The sequence below is a fragment of the Dufourea novaeangliae genome, unplaced genomic scaffold (genome assembly GCF_001272555.1).
Source record: "Dufourea novaeangliae isolate 0120121106 unplaced genomic scaffold, ASM127255v1 scaffold8, whole genome shotgun sequence".
NCBI classification, from domain to species: domain Eukaryota; kingdom Metazoa; phylum Arthropoda; class Insecta; order Hymenoptera; family Halictidae; genus Dufourea; species Dufourea novaeangliae.
In genome coordinates, this window is record NW_015373923.1 from 691,937 (window position 1) to 719,065 (window position 27,129).

Consider the following 27,129-nt stretch of genomic DNA (forward strand, 5'->3'; position numbering starts at 1 on the left):
ATTTCAATTGGAATGGTACAAAGTGAAATTTGGCAGTATCTATGAGCGTCATCCCGACCTTTAAACCCTTATTCGAATTTCTAAATTTCGATGGTATTCTAGAGCCATTATCGTCTGTAACTAAGTAAGTGCAAACGAATTGGCTTTGCAACATTTAGAAACTTGACGAGAACAACAGAGGATTATATGAATTTTCGAATAATTATAACAACACGCAGTGAAGCCTGCTTACTTTAAAGATTTGGGGAGGGCCGCTTCGGCCCCTATAATCCGGAGAAGGGTTAAACGGTTAAAGTGAGATTAAATAATTGTTCTCCCAAGTGTCTGCTCCGTTTAATTTTTCCTTAATCGCTTTTGGTCGCGATCACTAAACCGATTCGTGGATAGTAAAGTCGCCCTCGAACGGGTACGTACCAGGCGCGTCCATTCACCGGAAACTCGACTCCTTTCTCTCTCCTCCTACCTTCCAATCGTCGGTTGGGGCGACAACAAACCTCCATGGAACGCGGTTATTGCAACAGTGTCGCGAGCTTAACACTCGGGTGACGGTTCTCCACGGTTGAAAACCGAGCGACCCCCGGGGATCAAACGGCCTATAAACGGTGTACGGTTTCCTACGGAATTGGAATCGACGCGTTTCGAGTGGCCCACGCGGACGGATTATTCTGTGACAATCCGCTTCGAATGTTTTTCATTGTATGGTACGTTTGTTTCGTGTATTCCGCCCTCTGTATTGCGCGGACAGGCCAGCCACGAAACCGGCCGATCTCGCTCGTTTCACGCACGTTTTTGTCACTACCACGAGCGATCGATGTCTTTTGATTCGAAATGATTTTTCGTTACCTCGGGACCCCTCTTCGACTCGAGGAGACGACCTTGGATTAAAACGAAAAATTTGTAACACAACGAAAATACGTTGATATCCACGAATGTTATTCCATTAACCCTCGAACAATTTTATGGAAATTAACGGCTTCTGACAACTCATGTAAGTTAGTAATTCTTTCGATTAATTCGAATGACAAAAAAAACGAATTCACGAAGAAGGGGTCCTATAGCCGGATAAAGGAGTCAAAAGTGCCCTTAGACCGAATTGGATTTGTTGATGGGCCAGAAAAAAGAATTTGTACCAATTTTCAACCCTCTATCTTGAACTGGAAGGTAGTAATACAAACAATTCGGATTTTCATTTTTTCCTCAAGGTTCCTGATCGCTCTGTAGTACCCACTCCCCTTTATGTCCTGTTTTTTTCTTATACATGACGGTCTAAAGATACATGGTCGGCAGAGTGCTAGAAAGGTAGCTCTCCGAGATGTACATCGTGGATACCACGATTGAAGGTTTCGCGAAATATATCGATCAACGCCAGGACGTACGAACGGAAAGTACTTAATCGCCAGTCTCTCTTGGACCGCGGTGGTTCCTTTGTCACCGGCGAACTGGCGTCGATCTTTTCGCTGGTCATCGTCGTTCCAACTCGGTTTGAACTCCATCCGCGACATGGAGTCGAGTAGCGCAACGAACCACGGCACCCGAGTCGTATCGATCTATAATCCCGAGAACTTTCTACAGCCTCGAAAGGGCTGAGATCCTCTCGGGCACCTGAAGAAACCACCGAGACACGATCCTTGGTCTACTGTCGAGAACGATGATAAGTACTTCTTGGCTTCGTCAGGCTCAGTGTCCCGATGTCCTAGTAGCCCTGCGACACCAAATATCACCTGGTCCAAACCTAGTTCGTGTGTAACATTCGAAACGATTCGGGTTCCGTGTGCGCGGCTGGGATATCACGCGCGCAAGAACGATGTCGCGAAACGGTGATATCGCATTGTCTCTGAATTAACCGTCCCGCGGTCGTTGTAGCGTGGACACCACAGGGAATCCCCTGGATGCAACATGATTCTCTTCCACTGGACTGTCCCTCTGAACGAGAGGATATTCTCTTTGTCCCTCGGTTTCACGATGCTCAACGAGGTATATAGAAGGATCTGAGTCTTATGTTCCAATGAAAAAGGTTCACAGCTCTCCCCCACAACATCCCCCCCCCCCCCCCAAAAACTTCGTCGGGTGTTGCGTCCTTTATGCGTCGAACCACAACCTGGACAGGTTTTATTTTGTTCGTTTTATTTTTCCCTTCCGGAAACGATTGGCTTCAGCGTGCGACGCGTTTATCTTCTAAGGGCTGTCCTCGATCGGGTACCAGGCGGCAGGACCAGCGGCGGACGGATTTGCCACCGCCGCCGATGGCATGTACTACCAGGCCCGACTCTGGAACGGCAGGTAACCGCCGCACTGCGGCTGCTGTTGCTGCTGCATACTCTGTTGCGCCCCGGCCCTCGTGTACGAGCAATGCTGCAGGCTCTGGCTGGATGTCATCACGTGACTCACGCCTACCACCGAATGATGGGAAACGGACGAGGCCGCGTGATGGGAACCATGGGGGCTGGAGGCCGCGGTCAGATGGGGGGCAGGACTGGCCAGAGCAGCGCTGGGCCCGCCGCGGCTACCCTCGTTCCCGCCGCCACCGCCACCGCCGCCGCCGCTACCGCAGGGCTTGCCGTCCTTCACCAACACCGGGACAGCCACCCGTCGTGGCGAGCTCGCGCTCTGAAACGGAAGAAATCAAAAGGTTGGTTAGGATGGTCCGAAGTTCCGGGTGCTAACAATGTAGAGATCTCTCTGGGATGTGTAAGTCTGGATGATGGAATTTAGAGCCGAAGGATCTGGGGGGATTGTAGCTGTAGGAATGTTTTTGTCGAAGTCACAAACGAACCCTGCTATATGGTTCTGGGAATAACTGAAAGAATTATAAACACCGATATCAATTACAACCTAAAACGTCGCCGTTGATATCCTCTAGACTTTAGCTTTTTAGCTACCGACAAGTTACAGAGTCATCTCTGTTTCCTAACAGGGGACTTTACCACCCATTACACACTTTCCCTTTATTTTCGACATTTGCTCTTGAAAATATTAAGATTGCAGGTCCTAATTCTGATCAGCATTCAAGTACCTTTAGGTCTTTGAATGTCCAACGTCTTGGGTTAGTCTACACGCGGATCGCGGTGTGCAAACGCGGGCCAGAACTCCGTTGCCAGCGCGCGCTAGTTGTACAGCGAGAACCGGTCGTAAGAAAACGTGGGACGTGAGGTCTCGTCGGGGGGGCTTCTGTGTTCCGAGCAAACACGTGGGCCTTACGGTGGGCACAGGTACTTAACCAGCGCGATACGTCGTGATCATCGTTCAAGCGTTACCAGAGCCTACGACTCTCTCTCTCTCTCTCTCTCTCTCTCTCTCTCTCTCTCTCTCTCTCTCTCTCTTTCTTTCTTTCTCTTTCTCCCTCATTATGAATAAACAGTACTGGCTACCGTGGACCAGGTTCCGGGCCCTGTTGGCCATCGAGCCCCCTCCCCCCACTCTCTCTCGCGTGTTCCTTTCCGTTCGGAGGGAGTCGGTACGGCAAGCGGGACCCCACGGCATGCCAAACAGAAGCCGAGGCAAGCCGGCCGAGTACCTGCCGGGACGACCACTCAGCTGTATCAACATTCGGTACACGACATTCCTCTTCGATCTTCTCCGCGGCAGCGACGCTTTAATAATATAATCGGGTCTCGAGGAATACCTATAACGCCCTCGATCTCGCATGGTCGAGAAGACTGTCGACTTTCTATAGGAGCACGACCGACCGTGTCTTGAACAGCGTGGGACAGACAGATGATGGAAGATGGGTGGTGGGGTGAGTATCTGTCGCAATAAGGAGGAACAGGAGATGGTACTGGTACGGAAGAAGATATTTCTAAAGGAGTACAAAATTTGTGAGCGGAAAAATTCGATGGAATAGAATGGAGTAGACTGGTGTCACGGGCTATGTTAGTATAGCTGTACGATAAATCGCATCGTCTGTGAGCCGTTTTAGGAGTAAGGTCCTCCCCCACCCGAACACGATGTAATTATATACAAACTGATAGGGTTAGTTAACGAGAGTCAGTGAACTTGATATACTTTTTTCGTCGTGTACCTTAAGCTCATTCCCAAAGGGATCTTTCCATGATTTCCTTGACCTATGTCCAAGGATACTAAAAAAAGGGGGGCGTGAGAGGGCATGCCGCGCGCAACAGCCCAGTCGATTCGGTTCTCGAGTGGCCCACGACAAAACGAATTTACGTGTGCACGCACGTCGCGCCGCCGTCGATTCGGCCGCGAGGCATAAGTGCGCAGGGTAGGCAGCGTGCCCGTGCACTTCACGCTGACAAAGTGACGATTACGCTAAACGCAATGACGGTCGGCGCGCGCGTCACGCGTCACGCCACTTTAGCCACTTCAAACGCGCGTTAAGCGATTTCCGGCGAAAATGGCCGTGCTTAGGAACGGAGTAGTACGTGTTTATGAGCGAGGGTAAGGCGAGAAGGGGGAGAAGGCTCGACCACCGACGCATAATGAGGCTCAATGCCTGCCCGTGATTGGATTCTCGGGAAACACATTCCGGCCACCGTGCCCCCACCCCCCCTTCGGCCTCTTTACACACGGCTCCTTGTGTTCTTTTTTTCCCTCGGAGGAGAAAAATTATCGCGTGGTACGCGGCTGGCCTGTTTTTTTTTTTGAGGTCGAGGACTCCACCGCGGTCGAATTTTTGTTTTCGGAGGAACGTGTTAGCTGGTTCAGTGAAATCGAAGGAACACTCGTCGTTGCGAACTCGGATGTGTTCGCGTGAATAGTACTGTTCCTGTGGAATAAGGTCTCGAGAATGGGAGAACCTTTAGTCGTGTGTGTATTTTATCTTGCGAAAGGGACCGCTTCGTCCAGGAACCTGCCAGTGGACTGGTCACTAAAGTTATATGTATACCTAGTAGTTCCTGCTTTAGACACGGGGGATATTCGATGGTCGATTAAGGGCAGTATATAGAGTTCTTGCGGGAATGGTACTGACTCAGAAGCACTTCTAGTGGTGAATGCAGGAGGTGTCGTCACACGTATGTAAGTATGTTGTACATTTAAATGTTACACGCGCATAAAAATCGGTAGTGTAGCGATCACAAGGTACAGCACAGCCATGGAGATTGAAAGGCAACGATACTCGTTTCAAGACGTATGAAAATTACAGTTGTTCATGTCTACGCTATACGACCGTCCTAACCTTCAAAATCGAAGTGACCGACCACAACGATCGTTTCGATCGCTCTTTGACACGGAAGTATATCGTCACGACTCGTACCTTTCTCTAGTTATTCACGAAATCGATCACGCGATTTAGACTCTGTATTCGAAGATTCGTAGAACAATTAAATCGCGAGAGTCCGAAAAAGAGAGCGAAACAACATCTCGAGTAAAATAACGCGAGGAACAAAAAAAAAAAGTCAACGGTCCGATTTTACTGGGGGGCTCGGTTTGTTTGCCGGTTATCGAAAGAGAGAAAGAGAAACCGCCTAATGTAATTACACCCGGGTTAAAACATCGGTTATTAGATTGAAAAACCACTTCCTCGTTTACGGAGCCCATTGAATTCCATTCGTCGCGGAAACGAGAGGGCCTCCCACCCTCCTCCACCCCCTCTGCCCGGCAGAAATCTTTTAATATCTCCTCCCGCGTTCTTTGTTCGGCCGAGGCTTCTGTAAAGAACGAGACGTAGACGAAGAGAGAGCAAGAGAGCCGTCACGGCTCCAGCTTTTTAGTTAATTACATCAATCCCCACGGCCGAGTCGACGAGTGTTTTTCCACGGTGGAGACGATGCATTCGCGTGGAACCCGTCGCATTTAGATATCCAATCCGGTCTGGTTGCAACCGACGCGATCTTCGCGATCTTTGTCGAGTACAATTTATATATTTCGCGGAATGATGTTCTGTGCCCTCGTACCCTCAATCGGGCGATACGTCGCACAAATTACACAAAGTGTGTGCTAGGCTTTAATTTGCAACTGTAGAAGTTCCATCGAGAAAAAGGTGGGGGTTCCTGGACCTATTTAAGAACCTTCCTTCGTACGTGTGTAATTTTGGTTGACTCCGGTTTGAGTGGCGTGTAAGTAAAGAAAATGCTTCTGTGTATAAACAGAAGATAAATTCGATGCCTAAACGGAAAGTGTAGCGTCAGTCCCTAGGGATCGACATTGCGCTTAACGTGCTAGCTCCCTGTTAACTCCTTATCATACGATTCCTTATTTACTTTTACTTTTCTTCCCCTAATTACTTTACTATTAATACTTGTTTTGAAGCAAAATCCATCCGATGTTTATCTTAAATATACAGTAAATCCTCGATGAGTGTTCGACGGCTCCTCGACACTGACAAGGAAATGTACCCAGGTGTAACACAGTTTAGAATCGTCACAAGTCTGACTCGATGTTAGAAAGCGAGGGGTTGATTCCATAAGAACAAGGCCTAAAATCCTCGATAGTCAGAACCGTACAGGCTCCTTTAGGTAAATCGTACGACAAATCGTGTCGTTTATGGGAGCCTTAAGACTACTGTTTAGGTGTCTATTCGATCCCCAAACGGAAGACACCTGCAGTGACTGCTTTAAGGTTCCAAGATGGCGTCCACCGTTACGACTCTCCGATTCTCAGACGAAAAACAATGTCGTGGTCACGAAATCTAGACACGGGAGAGGTTTCGTTCCCGAGAGATCGACGTCTCGAAGAGGTAGGAGGGGGTTAAAGGGTCAGGGGGGGGTTAATCGATATCAATACTCGTATTCGTAACCCCGATTCGCGTCCAGGTGTTGTGCCTGACTGTACCCACGGCAAGATGGCGACCGGTCCTCGAGAGCGCCCGTTTCCGCGCTCCCCTGCAGGATACCTCCCTCCCTCTCAACTTCCCCCCCTCCCCTTTACCCCACCTATGCTCTCACTCTGTCTCCTTCCAGGCCGGTTCACCCTACCCAGCCACCGTCTTTCTTCTTCTTTTTTCCCGGTGTTCGTTCGTTCGTTCGTTCGCTCGCTCGCTCGCGTCGCCACTTGAAATTTTTTTACCGCCGCGAGGGTAGGAAATGGAATAAAACGAAAGAAAGAGGGAGGGGAAAAAAAAGAGGAGAAGAGGGAGAAAAAAAAATCGGGAGCTCTGCCTGCCAACCCGTCGTCGTCGTCGACGTCGACGCTTGTCGTCCGTTGCTCGTCGTTCCACGGATTTCTGCACGGTAGACGATTAATTCTGTTTAAACTTAACTGTTAAACCGACGAGAAACTGTTTTGGGATCCTGATTTTCAGATTGATCCTCGGGTGATCGATCTGTTCACTTTTTGTCGGTTCTCGTTGGGAGATTTTTGTTTAACCCTTAACCCAGTAGGTGTCCGATACTACCCGCTATATAGTGGGGACACTTTAAAATTGATTCATTGATATTACACTCGGACTGGCTTGTTAACCCTTCAAGTATTTTATTTCATTATGAAAACATGCGAGTATTATTCTCAGAAAGCTGATGGGTGGACTCGAGAGTATGAAGAAGTTGAAACGAAAACTTACATTAATAGGGTTCCGTTTAACACTAGACCCACCAGACTCGTCAAAATGACGGATTTTAAATTACTCATTTAAAGAATTACTGAAATCACAAAGATACTTTTGTTGGAATTTCCGTTGACTTTCGTTTTCTTATACACATCCCATTAGACTATACTATATTGTAGTATATATGATACATATCAATGTATTAGGCAATTTAATTTACTACACATTCAACGCTGGTAGTTTTAAAATTAATTCCATTCTTGTATTGTGCACTTGATGAGAATCGCGACTCGGATCTCGGAATCCGCGTGGAATTACGTGTGCATACACGTCCTCGGGATCGCGGTCCAACGTCTAGACTGTGTCCCGCATATCTATGGAAATGCGCCGGGGATTTTATGCGGCAATTTACGAACAGACGATCCTCGAACGTATAACCTTGTTACACCGACGGATGGTTTTTAGCAGGTAAGACGGAGAATCGTAATCGTTACTGCTGTTTTATTTCGCTAGACGGTCTACCTAATTGACTAAAGACAGAGTCGCCTAGACGTTGAATGTGTTCTCCCGTGAGAGTTCTCAAGGAATACGTACCGTTGATAACTACACTCGAGAAGTCTTCGTCCTAGTTTCGAACCGGTAGGTATCGTGTACCACATACGATTAAAAATCATCCAAGTGTAAACCACGAGTGTTTCGCAGTTGCACGAAATTTCTAAGGAACGTCTGAGTATCATCTCGAAATTTTTGACACTTCTACGGACAGGATGGATTCTACATGGTAAACTCGAGCACGACGAAACTTTACGTTCGAAACTTTCGTTTAAGAATTATGAACTCTTGGCAGTAGATGATATTATAGTGGTGCGTGATTATTTCACTACTATCCTTCTTCTATAATATTAACCTTATAATTCTGAAGCCAATGATATTTGTTTCAATCGCATACGGCCATTAGTTTACAAAATATTTAATGTTCAGTACCGACGGATCCTTCGAGCACTCATCGAGAATTTACTGTAGTGCCAATCTATCCGTGATAATCGGAACGGAAGCAATAACACTGTATCCTTCCGTCCAATACCATCCCCTGCCCAAGAGGTCCTCTCCTAAAACCTGTTCCCGTGTCCCTCTATTGTGCCCGTCGCAACACAATGCTGTAACAACTGTGCCACGCCCGCCTGGCATCCGTCTCGGATCGTTCCTACATAGGTCCCGTGTTCGGGTGCGTTTGCACGCGAGAAAGCCCGGCCACACGCAAATTACACGTATCGCCGAGCAGATCGAGATAATGGGAGCGGGGGAGTCCAGATGGTAGTGGCTGGATAGGGAGTCCACCACCGAGGAAGGGGGGGGGGCAACGAAAAACTAACGAGTAAATTATGGGGCGGCTGCTCGTCCTGGCGTGGACGAATCGAGGGGCGTGGAGTTGGACGGTTTACAGATCGGCCGGTAGGATAACTTTCAGGCACCATTACACCGTTCTATGGGTGTTTACGAGCCGGCGACAATGTTGAGATTCCATGCGTCGGAGCCGATCATCCTGTGAACTTGCGCTCGCCCGAGCGGATAAAGGATAGTATCGTTGGTGGAACGGGATTGAAATGACGGTTGTGGGGGCGATTGGCCGTGTATTCTTTTTGAGTTTGGAATTCAAGAGATTCTTCTTTTTACATGGTTGGCTTATTTTTTTTTTTTTTACTTTGGAATCATTGTGCTCGGTGTTGGTGAATACATAACGAAGGATGTACATGTATGAAGAAAATGTGATGTTTCGTAAATATTACATATTTTCGGAAACTTTAACTATTTTATATTAGCGGAATTGTTGTCGATCGAGGTGTAAGTTTGCCTGGAGAAAATGTTTGTTTCAGACCGTCAACAATTCGTTTAGTTCGTATACGATGTGTCCTAATACTTGGGTACGAGAATGTATTTTTACATTTGAATCTACAACTTCCGTTTAACACGATTTTTCGTAATGTTTAAGAAAGTTCCTGAAATTTTCCATGTATGTTCATCCTTTTACGTATGTCCAATGATTCGAGACAATTTTACCAATTTTTTTTTTTTTTGAAAATCGGAAAAGTGGAGCTGCAGCCTAAACGAAATGGAATTTCCTAGACATTTTTTTTTTTCGATCCTCGGGACCGGGGACATATCGGATTTCCATCGAAATATTCGATGGCACACGTGAAAGAGCTCCTAACGCCGGCGGATATCCGCTTATGTCGCGAAACGCGGTGAATCTCCCGCGTCGAGTGCCGCGACGCGCGCCTATGTATTTCGGAAAAATATATATTCCAGCGTGAACGTGAGAGGGAGATTGAGTTTAAATTGAAAACAATAAAAAAAACGAAATGTAAGAAACGGGATGACCTAGGGAGGGGAAAAGAACGATAACGAAGTGGGAAGATTTCAAAATAAAAAAAAAAAAATAAAATGTTGTTTTTAACAGGTTGATTGCCGCGTGAATACTTGAATTTCAGTTGAAAAATTCAAGTATTTCTTCCAAAAATAAATAAAGTGGAAAAAATAGGTCTATTCAATATCGATATTTTCGACTTAAAAATAACAAGATACAACAAATATATATCAGTTTCATAATTTTGAAACAACGATTTAATGGTCTGTGCGATAAAGGGTTAGTAAGGAGGGTCGCTGTTTCTTTGGTGATTCAATGGTCGGTGGAACAGACCAGTTTGTGACACCGTGGATTAATGGTCGAAGGATCATCGAGGACTTGGATTACGACACTGTGAGCCAGAGGGTTTAGCAAATTGATCTTTTGGTAAGCCGACGGAGATCGAGCGAGATTTCGGTTGACTTTGGGGTAAACGGAAGGATGAGATCATTGTGAACCCAGGCTGACTGCATTATAGAAGGATGATCCAGGATCTACATTTCTCTCTTAAGTCTCTAAATTCTCCGATTGCTCGAATTGAACTAAGCCCTGCTGGTGGAACTGCGATATTTTCCTATTCCGGACCAATATACGGCGGCGGGAAATTCGAATCGGAACGATTTGCCCGCTAATGCATGCCGAGGGACGGTCCGTGATCCCGCATACTCGTACGTAATGTATTCACCAGGGGGAAAGAGACAGCAGCAGGGAATCGGCGTGTGTATCGGGACGATCGGACGAACTCTGACGTCTCTTTTGAATGTTATTCTTCCAGAAGGAGAGGCAGGCTTCGGCTGGGAAGAGAGGGGCCGATTCGTATTCGCCGGCGCGTGTCGACCAGATCGAGACAGGGCACGTTTTTCGAACTCTCGCAATTACGGTATCTACGGGAATCTGCCGTGTCATTATTAGAATCGATAGAGAAAAAAAGCAGAGAATGGGAGGGAAAAAGTACGGGGCAAAAAGGAGAGGGGGGCTCCCTCGTTGGATTTCTATCGCGCGACAGCCTCGAACGGAGCGACACGTGTGAGTATTTATGAGAGGTTACACGGAATAAGACTCGATGTATTTTTTTTTTTCAGTTTTATCCAACGAACACGTTGGTTAAACCGCGATTTGCAAGTCCGATGATGTCAGACTCGCGATCGTGGTAACTGACTGGGGTTGACTATAAGATCGAGGTACAATTGGGCCAAGTTATGCAGGGACTTACCAGTCCTTAAAATGACAGAAAATTAGTTAAACACGGTACGGATCCCATAATTTCGTGATTTTTATTTTGCCAATAATGATTTTATTTACCAATCCATAGAACAACTTTTACATTAACTATTGAAACTCTTGAATATAACTATTGAAACTACCAAGCCATAGAAACTTAAAAATAATATTAATTATACTAGTCACTATTGAATAAACCACTAAAAACAAGATATAAAATATACTCAATAGAAATAATGGTACTTGGTTATTTTAAAATTAAAATCTTCAAAATACATTTACTTCGTTTCAAACCATTGCGGGTTGGTAGCTGCACAACTTGGCCCAATTGTGTGTACCGGTTAAGTGATTATCATTGTTTCTCTTTCATGCACCGATAACACAGTTTGAATTTACGTAATGTTTCTACCGTTTCGCCTCTGTCAAAATGATTGAGTGTGAAAAAAATTGTACAGCAAAAATTTTCCGGGAACGATTCATATGTACATATGCAATTTATTCTACTCTGGACCGTAAAAACTCCTTCAACAAAACAAACAAATCTCCGACATAATTTCAGTTCTGCGAACTTGGTCCGTAAAGATCTGAAATTGCACAAAGCATCCCATAGTCTAGTGATCAAACACGAAGAAGAAACGATATCTGTCTGACGGCCGTCCGCCGCCATCTTGAATCCCTCCCACTAAGACCCCGGCGTGGGACACATCTCCGCGAGATTTTATAACCTCTCCTTCCATTCTCAGTCTCATCGAAGGACACAATAGTATACGTATTTACATGGCATATTCACGATTTATCTCCGGTAGCAAACACTCGACACTTTTTCGTCGTTAAATGCTAAACGAGACTCAATACATAGTACACGCGGATTCCGGTGGTAATACGGCCGCGGAAACCCGTTGAACAAAACTGACGGGAAGATTGCGAACAACAAAATGGCGGAGAGGAGAAGAAAAAAGGGCGAAACGGAAGTAAGTACAAATAAACGCAAGGAAAACGACGATACGATCGTCGGTTAATTCACGTGTTGAACGGAGACGACGATTTTACCGGCGGCACCCCCCTCCCACCGGGGGTGATCCATGAAAAATTTTGGATGGAATAACGAAATGAATGCAGAATCGCTTCGAGCACGGTCGAGTGGCCCCCACTCGAAACGAAATACGATGTGGATGCGAGGATCCGCGCGAGCCTCATCCCATCCCTTCCCCCACCCCCCGGGAACATTTTTCATTTAAAAGCATTTCATTTCGAAACGCTCGATATTTTGTCGTGTGGTGTGTGTGCGCGTGTGTGTGCCTCTGTCGCTCGTTTCGAAATCCCTCGTGAAAATCCGATCTATCGAGGGACACGTATTTATCGCGGAGAAGAGATAGAGAGAGAGAGAGAGAGAAGAATGAGAGAATTTAATATTGAAACTCAGTGATGTTCGTGTTTTTTCGGGCTTTGGTTATTTTGGAATATGTTTTATATACACCGCGTGACATAACTATAAAATCACCCTAGAACTTTCAATTCTTATGTATTGTGGGTGAAATAAAAACGAACCAAGTATGCTGTGTCTGAAATCGTGGTGAGTAATACAGACTCCTCTCGATTATTGTCCTGAACACGGGACAATAATCTTATAGGGAGAAATACTTCAGAACCTCGTAAATTCGTTTTTTACCCGAAGCCCGAGCCTCTGCAACAAAAACGGAGGGGCAACAACGCCTGGACAATAATCGTGTAGAACAGGCCAGACGATAATCTAGAGGAGTCTGTAATGTTTCACCAGGAAAAGATTGAATACCCTAGAAAAAACGTAGTTCGATTTTATTTTAATCACAATGCGTTATTTGTTGAAAATTTTGAGGGTGGTTTTATGGTTATGCCATGCAGTGTAGGTACATTGAATTGTTGTTAGTGGTTCTTCTTTTTTTACGGATAGTTACCTGGTTCTGAGCGTTCTGCTCCGCCATCATCTTCTCCTTCGCTTGCCTCTTGCACTTGTACCGGTGATTTTGAAACCATATCTTCACCTGCAATTCAGAGGAATCGTTTTGAGTGTTTTTTGACGGTGAATAGTGCATTTACTTTTTCAATCTTTACGCGGGACAAGCTTTATTTGTGTGTGCGTGTTTTGTTTTTATAAAAGCTTGATCTCATTGCAATTAGCTTCCGTTTCGATTAATCGTATTTTATTCGTTCTTTGACCCTTTCAGACCTTTCAATGTGGGTGGTTGACGTCGTATATGATAAATGCTCTGTGCCCGAGTCTCAGTGGGGATAAATTGTTAACCTTTATGATATGTTGTATCTTGTTATTTAAATATGTTGTATCTTGTTATTTCAAAGTCGAAAATATCGATACTAAATCAACCTATTTTTTTATTTTTCCTAATTTATTTTTAACCCTTTAACGCCCAACACCTCTATCGGGGAAAAAAATTATTTCTCGTGATTAGTTGACTGAAACATGGTCCCAATACGCGCACCTCATCTGTAATTTAATAGGTGTTATAGGTTAACCACCTTTTTTCTTAGTCCAGGTCACACATAAGTATTTCGTGCATTGAACAATTGTTTCCCTGGATAAACGACCAAATAAAATTCGATCGTTCGAGATTTTCAGATATATATTTTTTGAGGGGAGGGGGGCTCAAGTTAAATGCTCCGAGCGTTCAGATTGAGCTGTCAGAGGGGCCTGTCCAATCGAATTTCCCTTCTTTCTTCCTCTCTCTCCCTGAACGCAGAGGCGACTGGCGTTTTTCGTGTCCCCCGCGGAACTGTCGCGCAGGTAGGAACTCAAATATTTTTCCAAGAGGGGTCGAGAAGCGCGAGCCTTTTGTCGCGTGTCTATACACGTTTTAAGAGGCGACCCCGGAACCATCCACTAAATCCCCCACCCCTAAATCCATAATCCGGAGTTATTATAAGTCTGTTATTTCTTCGAGAGGGATTTTTAACGCCTCTGCCACGAAACGGGGGGGGCTCTTGTCGGCCGATTTTTCGCGGCCAAGAACCGATCCCCTTTTTTCCCTCTATTTCCCTGCCCCATTGATTCTTCGTTTCCACGTGGATTTGTTTCTTTCGACGATTCCATCGCGAGTTGTTTTCGGTGGTATGACTAAATGACCTTAATTATTATCAGTTTGAAGGATATGAAACGAAAGCGAAATTAGTGGGGGGTGGCGGAAAGAACGCGGGGGTTCACGAAGAAAAGGTTAGTACGGAAGTAAACGTCGAACGAGGCAGAACGTTATTAAGTGTGGATTAAATAGTCATATAATAAGTGAGGATTCGAGTGGCAGGGAAGTGTAAGTGTCAGTGAAGTAGAAGGGATTTTACCAAGAGGGTGGTATATCAGTGTGCCAATATCTAGAAGGCTTCTCGGCACTGAACATCAAATATTTCATAAACTAATGGCTATATGCAACAGAAACAAATATCATTGGCTTTAAAATTCCTAGCTATCACTATGCTAAACCTCATTAAAAAGTTAGCGTTACACCTGGGGATACCTTTCCCTCAGTGCCAAGGAGCCTTCAAACACTCATCGAGGATATACTGTATGTGGACTACGTGGACAATCTAGACAATGACGCTGTAGGAGCCCGAATACAGCAACATGTATTTACAATATTTTCTCGTCCACAATATCTTACGTACACACAAGAATCATATGAAGTTTGAAAATACCGTCGTCGAGGAGAAGTATTCTTCTGGGATAGGGACGAATCGTAGTCGATCACGATCGTGCATTGGGATCGATTAACCCCCAAGACAAAGTCAAATATCTCGAGGAACAAGAAAAAAACAAGCAAGAAACGTGTACACGGAGTGGATACCACGGAGAAAATCCTTTGGTGATCCAAGTGCGAGCATAAGGAGCTCTGCAACGAAGAGAACTCGCTGGTGTGTAACACACTTCTCGGGTGTTCTTTGAAAGAATAATAATGCCACGGGGTTTCAGAAGGGCCGAGTGCGCGATAGTATAACCGCGGACATGCTTTATACGACTCAGAAACATTGCGCGTGTGTGTGTGTGTGTCGTGTCTTTGAAACTATTCTAAGGATGCACAGGTGAAAGACTCCGAAACCTTTTGCTCCTGAGTGTAACTGTGTTTTAAAAGTCGACATTCGCGATGTTCAACGGATATATAAACGGAGAAATGTAATTGAAAGATCGTGATGGAAACGATATCGGAGTTCTCTACGAGGTGTTAAAAAAAGGGTCTGAGATTTTAGGGGGTCTTGCCACTGTGGATACTCCGAAAAGTTGTCATTTTTGGGGATTTCTTTTCTCACGCCAGCACCACATAATTTATTTAAGGCGTTCACTTCAGTGCGAGATATAAATAAAGAGAAACTATGAAAAGTTTCAAAAAAATTTGTTTATACTCTCAATAAGTGTATTAATAAATAAACAACACCTATGTGGAACATTTCTTTACTCAACAAAAATTCCCAAAAAATTATAATTTTTCAGAACTTCACAGTGGTTACATCCCTTGAAGTTCCCCCGATTGTGCAGCTTCGTAACACCGTCTCGGGGGGTGGGAGGGGGTAAGGAAGCAACAACGCGTTCGAGACCGCTTTTACGGCAATTGAACGCGATTAGGGAAGCGGGCCGTGAGCCACGGGATCGGGACCATGCACACCGTGGCATCTGCTTATGACAGGAGCGCGTTATAATCCGTATTGTCCGCGTTATGCGGTGTTCACAGGGGCGCGAGATCATGATCGCGCCCGGTGGGCTCCTCGTTTTGTCGCCCGCCAACGAAGACAATAGGGGCCCCGTGTTCCATCCGGTTTTAATCCGGTAACGCCGGGATTATCGCCGCTAGTGTTAAATATCGCCATTGTCCCTAAATAGGCTGACTGTTCTTGAATCTTGAGTGACTGTATTTGAATCTTCAGTCTTTCTACCTTTTCCGACATTTTTTATGGGACCAGTCGCGCCTAGCATTAAGTATACCGGTTAAGATCTTTAACACCTCGACGACGTTACTTTACCCTCGTTACATAACCTCATTTTCCATAGAGCGATTAGGTTCTGCTTAAAAAATACTTCCTGGATGTACGTCAGATATGCTCTCAAGGTCATATTTTTCGAATTTTCTAGGTCATCGGTGTTTTTGTTAACTAGAACTACATATTTTTATAATCGTGGCGTAATAGTCGAGATCAAGACCAATCCAATAATAGTGTGACCTTCATGTGACATTGAGTACGTAAAATCCACAAATGTAAAGAAGTAGATTTACATAATAAAGCAACTACGATATAGGGATTGGAAGAAAAACGTGTCGAAGTGGATGAACGTCGCTCTGTGACCATTTGTTAGAATAGTTCTTCTGAAAAGCAAAAGTGAGATATTTAGGGTGCTCACGTTAGGTGGAACACCCTGTATATCTTGTAAGATGAACGCGAAAGAAGCCTGAATGACGCGCGCGACAGGAAGTGTTCCGGTGGAAGTTTGGATTGGTATTCGAACGGCGTGTGCGCGCAACCGCGAAGGGGTCGAGGGAAAGAATTTTCGAGGGCGGCCGATCTCGCTAATATTCAAAGAATTAGACAGACGGTGGTGAGCACTCGAGACACGGTCCGCTGCACAGGGGGCGGAAGAAGGGGGGGTTGCCCGCCCCCCTTAAAGTGCTTTCGTTGCATTCTCGCGGCGCGCAGAGAACATCGACAATAGAGCTCGCTTGAGGGCCGTCAGGGGGGACTGCGGCCCGGGTTACAAGGCACTCGAGTAATAGAAGGTTACAGAGGCGGGGCAGCAACATATAGGTCGGTCCCGCGCTTTTGATTCTTTGCGATAAAAATCGAGCTTAGGCTGCGTATATATATGTACACATAGTACCTTTCACGCACACGCTTCAATGGGGTAGGAGGGGTGTGAATCGAGAACTGATTGCTAGAAGAAGAACCGCCGTTAGAACAGAGAAACGGAGGAACAAAATCGGCTTTAAAATCTCATCGGTGGTCTCTTTGGTTCGCGCCTCGCGAGGTTTCGCGTGTGTTTCGTACCGATGCGTAGGACTGAGATGGAGGGAAACCTTATCTAAAAGCCACGAAGAGCCACTAGACGAAACGGAAGGGGGAAAGTACTCTCCTCGCCGCTCCCGTTCGTTAATTCCTTTCCACCGATAATCCACTCGTCGAAGCCGTCGGAGTTTCGGGCGTGCGGCGACTTCGAGAGGTCTACAAACAGCCTCCTGCCCCTTCCATCTCGCTTCCACGCGCGCGTTCCTCTCGCGTTGTTCGCCTCTTTCTCGTGACACCGTTCCATTCTTCGTTCTGTTTCTCGACTCTGGGTCGCCCCCCCCGTTTCTTCCGGGAACCTTGAAGCGTCGAGAGTTAGGCAAGATACAGCGGATTATTTATTAATATTTACACCAAATACGATCGGATGGGTACAGAACTGTGACGGCCTACTTTGCAGAGTACAGTAAATCCTCGATGAGTGTTTAAACTCCTTGGTGATTGAGCTTGGAATTCTGATAGAAGCATATTTTCAGGTTCTATTGGGGTTCAAATAACACGAAAATCTTTTTCCCGGGGAACTGAAAATGCAATAGCTAGTTCTAGTACAGAAAAAAAAAGATTTAGTCGGGAAATACGCAAGAACTGGTAGGTCCAGAGATCGGAGGTTGTTCCGGGTGCTTCGCGGATGAACTTTTTCGCGAAAGTACAGACCACCGGTGTCCCCTCGAACAAAGGGATGCTCCGTCTCGATGTGTATACCTGGAACCTTTTCGAATCGGTAGGGAGAGAGAGGCCAGGCAACCGATGGAGTTGTTCGACGGAGATGAATCGTCGGAGGGAATTGTTATTTCAACGGGAAACGGCTCCCCGGTCCGTCAATTCTGCTCGTCCGTCGATCCCGGCAAACGGCGGCGAGCCGGCTCGGTGTGTAAACAGAGAAAGTTGAACAGCAGGATAAGAATATAACTGCTGTGTGTGTGCGTTTGGCCGAGGAGGAAAAGGGAATTCGAAGCGTAGGTACATTTCGCCCGATTTCCAATAGGGGAGACCTCGGGGCCAGTTGTGTTACATTTCTCTGTTTCTTTTTTATTTCTTTCTCTATACCATATTCAATACCGTTAACGAATCGTACTAAAAGGCCATACACATTTTCTTCCATCGATGACCGATACTTCATATACAGGGTGTTATGACCAATCCAATGACCTATAGTAGTGTGACCTTCATCTGACCTTGAGTACGAAAGTTCCACAAACGTACGAGAGTAAAAATACGATAGAAGAATTGGTGCGAAACTGTGACTAAGTTTATGAATATCACCTTGAGTATTTATTATATATTTATTATATAACATTTTTGCTAAGGAAAAAGTTATTTCAAATCATCCCAGAAACCCCTCATTTCCGAGAGTCGAAGCTATTTTGGGACACCCTGTATAATGTAGCATATACCTCGCGAAAAGGCTCTGTTTACCTTCGTCGGTCACGTCTCGAGCCATGCAAAAAGGCAACGGGGCCCCGCTGCGGGGCCCCAGTTTACTCAACAGTTCCCCCCGGGGGGCGGTTCGCTTTTAACTTCCGATTAACTCGCGGTTTCAACCCCAGGTAAATGAAACGCCTCCGGTCTCAGTGTGTTCGTGCGCCTCCTCGTGCTTTTCTTTTCACTTCCACGTTCCCCGAGACGTGAACGGGGGCCGCACCGTCGGGCACGTTCCTACCGACTAATTGCCGGAAACGAGCTTTTTCACGGACGATTTGCGGCCTACGGGAGAGGAAGGACGTCGATCGACCGCAATATTGACTTACGGATTTGCCACTTTCGTCGCAAATAAGCAGACAGCCTTCCGAGTCACCTGTAATTCTTTCCAGCCTAATTGCTCTTTTGTTTTCGGTAGGCATTGACCCTTATGGAATTTTCATGGAATTTAAGCCTCATCCGGCCAAGGTGAGTCCAATGGACTCAAACTAGTGTACATCAAATTCTGTTTTAGCACGATAAATACCTTCCGGAGGAATGTAAAAAATAATTCGTGTAGAAAAATATACTGTATCTATGGAAAAATAGAAGATTGACGCCAGACCTAACAAATCAGCCAAAATAATACAATCAAATAATACAATTAGCCTCTTTAAACGAGCTCCCGTCAATTGGCATCAACAATTTTCTAAAAAAGAAAAATGCAGGATAGAAATCATTCCTTTATAGAGCCTCGATGTTCGTATATCATCCGTGTTCACTTCCGACGTTAATTAGTGTATCGAATGGCGATAAATCCTGGCTGGAGGCAGTCCATCAAAGCTTGACAGGGACATTCGGGAGGAGCATCGAGTACCTGTTCGGCTTGTGCTCGACAGAACCGCCTCTCCCCCGTCCCTCCTGGAGGTCGGTTAGAGTGGACGATTGATCAAGTTAGCGTTAACGTCATTACGTTTGCATCGAGGGTTGACGCAGAACAACCCAACCACTGTCGACGCCCACACCCTGTCCCGGGACAGGGTCGCGTGGTTCCTCCAGGGCAATTTCGACGACAACTTCCCGCAAGGATTATCCGCGATAGAAACTCGAAGGGAGTCACGACTCACACCCGGGGGCCATCGTTCCCGATTCTCGCCACAGAAATGAAAGACGCGTGTAATCGACGGGAATTGCCACTCGGGGTGTGTGGTGCGTGTGTGGCCCCAAACCGCCTCTGGCTATCATCCCCTGTGATCGTGAACCGACGAGGAGAACCGAACCTTTGTCTCGACCTTTGTGTAGCTATCACAACCGGATCATCGTTCGTTTCGTTGTTTTTAGACTGGGAAATCTAAACCCTGGGTCCCATCAAGGACGAATTTCTACTGGTTCAGTAGCTCGTGAACTCTTCTCGATTATCGTCTGACTTGTCTTACACGATTATTGTCCGGGCGTTATCCCTACCACTGGAGGGGGGAGGCCGTAGAATTTGTCCGACTTCGATTTTAATGGGGTTTTGTAAGATGATTAGTATCCTGGTTTCTAATGGTATACAGAAGGTGGCCCACTAGAACTCGAACACCTTCCGAGTCACTAATCCGTATATATCTACTTGGATATAAAGTCATGAAAAGTATGTTTCGGTACAGAGTTCGATGGGCGCAATACGCCGACAGGTAATTCAATTTTTTTCGAAGCCATTTTACAGAGATATCAATGTCATCGATGTTTTTGCCAATGAAAGAACCGATTCAACGATGTAAGAATGTGAACCCAGAAAATATCGCGTTTCTCGGTCAAGGTCAGCATTGTTCAAAATTGAAATTGATCGAATAAAAATTGGAATTTGCACTTCAGCCTAATCACAAGTATCAATAATGAATGTATAGATCGAAATAACAACGTCACGTCTTTTCGGTAATTTCTCGACGCGTTTCCTTCGAGTAAACGAGGTACGAATTGGTCTCGCCTCAGAGCTCGTTAGAGGGGGAACGGAAACTGGAAAGTCATTTCTATTTGGCCCCCGGGGTTTTGCAAGGCGTCCCCACCCGACTGGTAATCGGTAAGTCATCCCTCCCACCTCCCCTCCGGCCCCCAATGGTATTGAGTTAAAACAACAAAAGGGTGGGGGCGGGATAGGAATCGTGTTTGCCCACGGGCCACCACTCAGGAGGGTCAACACGGGACAATTAACAGCCCTAATCATAATTTGACGTTGCCTGATCCCCTGGTGGTACGACAGGCTCATCCCTGCACTATGCCAAACGGTATATACGAGCTCCATTGCGCGAGTCCGCAGAGCCAGTCCTTCAAGGCAAATGTAATCCCCTTTCACCGCGATTCACGCCCGTCCTTTCGGTTCTTTTCCACGCCGTGGATAATTATTACACCGAGCGTTCGACTGACAATCGAAGATTTATGCTACAAACCCTACGTGTCCAAGAATTCGTTAAGTTCAGTTCAGATTTCTTCTGATTTTTAATAACATACGCATACACACGTTTTATTATACTTTATAGTAGGTACCACGAGCTTATATTCTACCTGAAAGATGGTCCTTCTGTGGCCCACCCTCTTCCGGGGCCCCGTTGATATCGCACTTTACGTCTCACTAATTTTTCCGTCGTTTCACGTCGGTGATGATCCAATAGGAGGGGGGGGGGGAGGCGGAGATGCGAATGTTTGCGGTTGAAATGTATGCACCCCTAGCCTAGGGGACACCCCGTTTTCTCTCAGGACGAACGTGCATACACGCACCACCGGGGATCACAAAGAATCCCTGGTGCTTCGCGTTCTACGGGACGCGAGGCCGTATAAAAAAGAAATTGGGTGGTGTATTACGCAGGGCGGCCACCACCGTTCGAGTGTATTTACAATACACTCGTAAGCTGCCTCTTTCGTCGCGATAATTGACGCGAGCATAATGAGAAACGCGCCGACACGCGCGGTCTCTATCGTTTTTTCATTAACGTCGCGAGGGACAGGGATGCCGCTTGATAATTGTTTTTTCTTCTTCTTCTTTCATTCTTTCTTTTCAGAACGATTCAAAGGGTCATGCTCAGTCAGGAGGAAAAAAAAAGCGTTATTTTTGGGAATTTTTCTCTCAAAAACTATAACACCTTTGACAAAAATCTTTTTCTTATTTGAAAGAATGTAATGAGGAGTGGGAGAGACGATTGTAGCTATTGATATACTAAGGTAGATTACGTTCATAGCGTATCCAATTGCCTGAAATTCAATATTAAAAAGAAGTTTGAAAAATTTTGATACCGTTTTCATTTTATATGGGACTTAGCAGAACTTTCAAAGCATTAAAAAATACTGATATTTGCAAAAAAATGTACAGTCTAATAACTAGGAAGTATCGACACTCTGGATTTATAGACAATCTGCGACTATAGGGGTGGATTTTTGTAATGTATTTAATATACCTACCATTTAGTAAGAGAATATACGTTTGCTTAACCATTGTTGTATTTCTATATCAACAATAAAAATAAAAATTATTCTCTACTTTTTAACGAATTTTGAAGTCGGTCCATATTTTCCGAAAACAATTATTTTATTTGAGAATAGAAGATCTCTAGCTACTAACAAGAATAGGGCTCCACCTTCGGGTCGCCGATTTCAACGAAACTTTTACGACATATAATAGGCTTCTTCCTCTTTAAAAATCATCCCCTACCCTCCATATAGGGCAAGATACTCGAAACTTTCTGGGGATAGCTCGAAACGCAATTTCGTCATACTCCGATTTTTTCGTCATGTTAGTTTCGCTACGTTAAATTCACCCTATGCAAAAGTGTCCCAGATTTTTCGTTAATAAAAATGAATTAATCGACGAACGTTCGACGGAGTGAACACCATGGTCGTACATAGGAACGACGAGTTTTGCGGTGACCTGTAGCCCGCGGAGCCGAGGGAAAAAGAAAATGGAGAGGAACGCAATTACGTGGGCCACACGCTGCCTGTGCGTGACGACGACGACGTCGACGGTGGCGGTGAGGCTCTCGCGGCCGCAAAAGCCGACGACATATTCATGCGTGCGTTATTATGCGAGAGGGAGAGCCGTGAGTGCACTCGAGAGATACGCGCTCTCCCGTCCGCGCGCGCACGTTCCACGGCCGTCCAATTAACCGCGCACGCACATTTCGTCACCCGAGGAATTTCACGCGCCCCAACCGTCGCAGTCACCCCCTTAATCTCGGGAATGACCGGAAATCTGGTCAACCTAAAAAATTACTAGAAAATCTCGTGTAATCTCGAAAATAGTCTGGCTTATACAGACTCCTCTCGATTACCGTCCTGAACACGGGACAATAATCTTACAGGGAGAAATGCTTCAAACCCTCGTAAATTCGTTTTTTACCCCGAAGTCCTCAGCAAAAATAGCGGAGGGGCAACAAGTCTTGATACTCGAACCACAGAAAAAAAAAATAATCGACGATCTTCCAACTCACACACACAAAAGGAGAAGTGATTGCATCACGTTCGATGACGCAGCCACCTCGTCGATGGATTCCCCGATCGACCGTTTCGAAATGTTCGAGACCGGTGAAAAAGGGTGAAATTCACGGTGAACCGATCAACGGAGAGAGAAAGACACGCAGACAGAGAGAAAGAGAGTGAGAGAGGGAGAGGAGGCGGACCAGAGGGAGTGTAATTTGCCTCTAATGCGGCACTCGACGAAGCAGCTGGCTCTACTCTTCTCCATTCGCCGGTCGGCCGCAACCGGTAACAGTAGCGATAATAATAACAATACCGGGCAACAATGCCAGGAGTGGCCAGCCATTGTAACAATGGGGAGAGACTGCACTCGGTGTAACAATGCCCGAGCGCAAAATGGAGGGACGCATCTGTGTGTCCCGTGCCAAAAAGGGACACACTGCACAGAGGGGCGAGGGGGGAGAGACGCGTCGGGGTGAGAGATGATACGAACCCTGGGGGCACCATGGACGAGAGAGGATCCTCGAAAAGCGTGAAATTCTCTGAAACACAGGAGCCAGACTGCTGATTGGACGGTATGCTATTCGATGGCGGTGAGTGGTGGTTAACCCTTGGTTTATGGAAATACAAATTTCATTCTCAAGCAACAGACACGGTGAGTTTTCCAATCGCGAAATATTCTCCAGATATCGGCGCCTGAGTTCTGAACTGTTGTAACTTCATCTTTGGAAAAAGATTTTTTTCAGTTCATTTAAGTTACGTTAGTAAATTCTGTTCGAAAAAGTTTTTTCGAGGTGTTCGACTCCTGCAACGCCACCTTTATTTCCTATTTTCAACCGAACCGAATTTTTATTTACAGTTCAAGATACAATAAAAATACTAGAGGAACGTGTTCAACGTAAATTCTTTCATTAAATCCTTAAAAAAAATTTCTGAACAAATTTTGAAAAATCCCATGTCACGGTAAAATACTTGTACACCCTTAATCGACGAACATTGTCATCGACGGGACGGTACAATAATGGCGGAAACACCGCCTGAGTTATTTTCTTCCTCCGACGAGCCTAGAGTATTTACGGTGCACATATATTTCATTAGTCGCGATCTCGACCTGAACGACACGGGAGCCGTGTTCTATTAATTATTTAACTTTTGATCAGGAGGCCCGCGTTTGCTCTTTAATTAATGTTCCGTCCCCACCCCTTCTCACGTTTCAACCCGTCTAAATTCCCCTTGATACGTTTTCTTCTTCTTTTCCGTTTTTCCTTTCTCACTCTCTCTCTCTCTCTCTAGTTTCCCTTGCTTTTTTTCGCTCTCGTTTTCTCTCCCTCTCTTCCTTCTAATTAACCCCCCTCCAGTCGACGCTCGCGTAGCTTCGAGCCCCGGGTCTTTCACGGTTTTTTAACGAGCTTCGAACGCGTTGTAACTCCATAATTTACCACCACGAGAAAGAGAGAGGCGATCTCTCGTCGATTAAATTGTTGCGATCAATTTCGAGGCACCGAATGGCTCGTGTATTTAATTCGTCCACACCGCGAGAACGATTAATTATGGACGCAGACGACGATTTTTAGCAGTTACTCTCCCCCACACTGTAAAACACCGTCGAATAAAATACACATACACGCATACGTATTTGTCAGCCCCCGCGTAAAATCTTCCTTCCTATGCCCCGAACGTCAACCACGCCGTCGGATCTCTCGACACCACGGGATTCTCGAACGATTTCCGGCGCTCGACGTCTCGAACTGAGGTCCGTTTAATCGTAACGACTTCCCTTCCAACCCTCTAAATACGGGGATCTATCTAGTCTTTGGTACGGCTTCTCGATTAGAATTCAAACTTGTCGAAATTGTCTGGGACATAAAGGGATTGACGACTAAACAGATTGTTCTACACAATCTACTGTATCTTACTTTTCAGCTGGAATTACGTCTATGTATGTACGTTGTACATATCCAGTAGGTCTTCGCAAGTAAAGCTTCGATGGGTGTTCGAAGGCTCCTCGGCACTGAACATTAAATATTTAACACTATAACTACCAAACCAGTCAAAATGACAGGTCAATAAACTCTTACAACGACGATTAAAATGTTACGACGATACATTTTCTCAGATCTTTTGAACTTTTTATTACGATATGAGAGTGAAGAAATTAGTCAATTTCTAACTATTCATAAGTTTTCCACGTTTATCCAACGATCGAAGTAAATATGCGTTTATCGCCGGTAGTTCTAATGTTAATAAACTAATGGCTATATGCGGCTGAAAGAAATATTATTGATTTCAACATTCCAAGTTCTAACACTGTGCGCTAAACCTCATTAAAAAGGCAGTGTTACATCTGGGAACCTTGCTTGTTAATGACGAGGAGCCTTCGAACACTCATTGTGAATTTACTGCATCCCTTCCCGTTACACGACATTTATCTTCGAGTAGCCTTGCACAAACATTCTACGCTCTGCCCTTAGAACTCCAAGGGAGGTGGGTGGGGGTGGGTAATATTAGATGGTTCAATATGCACGCTCAAAGGGCGGATCCAAGCGTCGAGTAAAGCTTGCTACAAATTTGCTCGCCCCGCAGTGGAGGGATAGACGCAGGAGGTGAAGACTGGGTAGAGAAGCCTTTAATATTGTTTGAGGAAGGCTCGCGCGTTTAAGGGATTTTATCTTGGTCCTTATGTAAATTGTCTCTCACCGTTGCAGAAGTCGATTGATACGGTGGTAAAGTGTTGAATTTCAGGCAACGGCGGGAGGGATGTTTCCTCGTCAAATATTGGTACCGGGTGTTCGCTTGACCGTGAGCATACGATGTACATACTTTAAAGGAAAGCATAAATTCTTCGAATTTATAGACCATTTAAAGATCGTTCTTAACTCTACAATACCCCCCAATAAGAATGAATCATTATTTAAAAAGAGTGTTCAAACAGCACGAGCTTTCTTGGTTACCTAATATCAATAATAATAAAACTTTAATTATCACCTATCTTCAGCCAACATTTATAGTTTATTCGAACCCCCCCCCCCCCCCCTATCTTACTCACTCCTTCCCTTCAATTCCCTTCACAATTCCACATCATAACAATATTCATCCGGGATGTCCGAAATTCGGTATCCCAAAAGAGCCCAGTAATTGACAGCTTCGAGTACTCTTCCCATCCATAGAGGATCATCGAACAATTAGAAAACTATAGCGAACGAGAGGTGGATCGTGATGATGATCCTCGATAGCCAAGGTAGAGATCGTTCGCGATATTTCACATGATCGACCTCTCGCGAACGGTAACAGAAGCGTGTTTTAGATCTCAACGAGCGGAAAGAAATCTGTGCTCTCGACGATCGTTCCTCTCTCCGAAGAGAGAGAGTGAGAACTCTGCTCGTTATACACCGAAACGGGGTCGATTTTTCGGTGACGTGTTCGCCTCGGAAACGGTCGATGCGGCACTTTTGGCTAGGCCTCGATCGGGCCGAACGATAGGCGAAAAATTGCCCCTTTTTTTCTTCTTTTTCTTCCGTCGATCGCTACCCCCCGTTCGATTCTTTTTTTCGGGAGGGCGTCCCTCGATCCTTTACAAGCCCTCGAGAGCGCGCTCGCGTCGAACTCGAGGCTCGTGGTGTCGAGTGTCTTGAAGAGCGCCGATAGGTGTGTATCTTCCACCGTTTCGTTACGTCGATGCTCTTCGCGCCACTCGTTAATTCGGTATCGATTCTCGATCGTTTCGTACCACCCCCACTCCCCCATTCCTCCGTTCTGAAGAATTTCCCTCGAGGATCGTCGAGCCGGCAACAGCCTTTTCCCGCGATTCGGGGAAACCTTGTGCTCCGCCATCAGCCTCGTTTAATGGAGATTCGTCGCCGTTTTCGGGTACCGTTTCCTCGCGAATTTTTCGCCCGACGACGATCGTTGATCGGCTGGCTTGTCAATTAACGGTGAAAGACTACGAGGCTCGTTTCGCTTGATTCCCGTTTTCCCTGACATTTTTTTTAACAACCGTGGATGGAGCAACTTTTAGTCTAGTACAGGTGACCCCAAAACCGTGTGCAACACCACGGTTATGTTCCAGAACAATTGCCAGTATCATCGTATCGTATCATCGTATCGTAACATCGTATCGTATCATATCACCATACGATACACTTTCACACGCAACAATGCAACGCTTGCCACCGCCCACATTGATACAAAA

At 45.7% G+C, this 27,129-nt stretch overlaps 1 protein-coding gene across 1 annotated transcript in view; it reads right to left on the reverse strand.

Annotated features, from left to right (window-relative positions):
* Positions 1-2,253: 2,253 nt before the first annotated feature.
* Positions 2,254-27,129, reverse strand: part of LOC107194910 (homeobox protein Nkx-2.4-like) — a 35,294-nt gene continuing 10,418 nt past the window's right edge. Inside the window, exons 3-4 of the mRNA XM_015584622.1 lie at positions 13,001-13,087; positions 2,254-2,607 (exon numbers count right to left, since the gene is read on the reverse strand). Of these exons, the coding sequence (XP_015440108.1) occupies positions 2,254-2,607; positions 13,001-13,087 (441 nt within the window). The remainder of the gene's footprint in view (positions 2,608-13,000; positions 13,088-27,129) is intronic.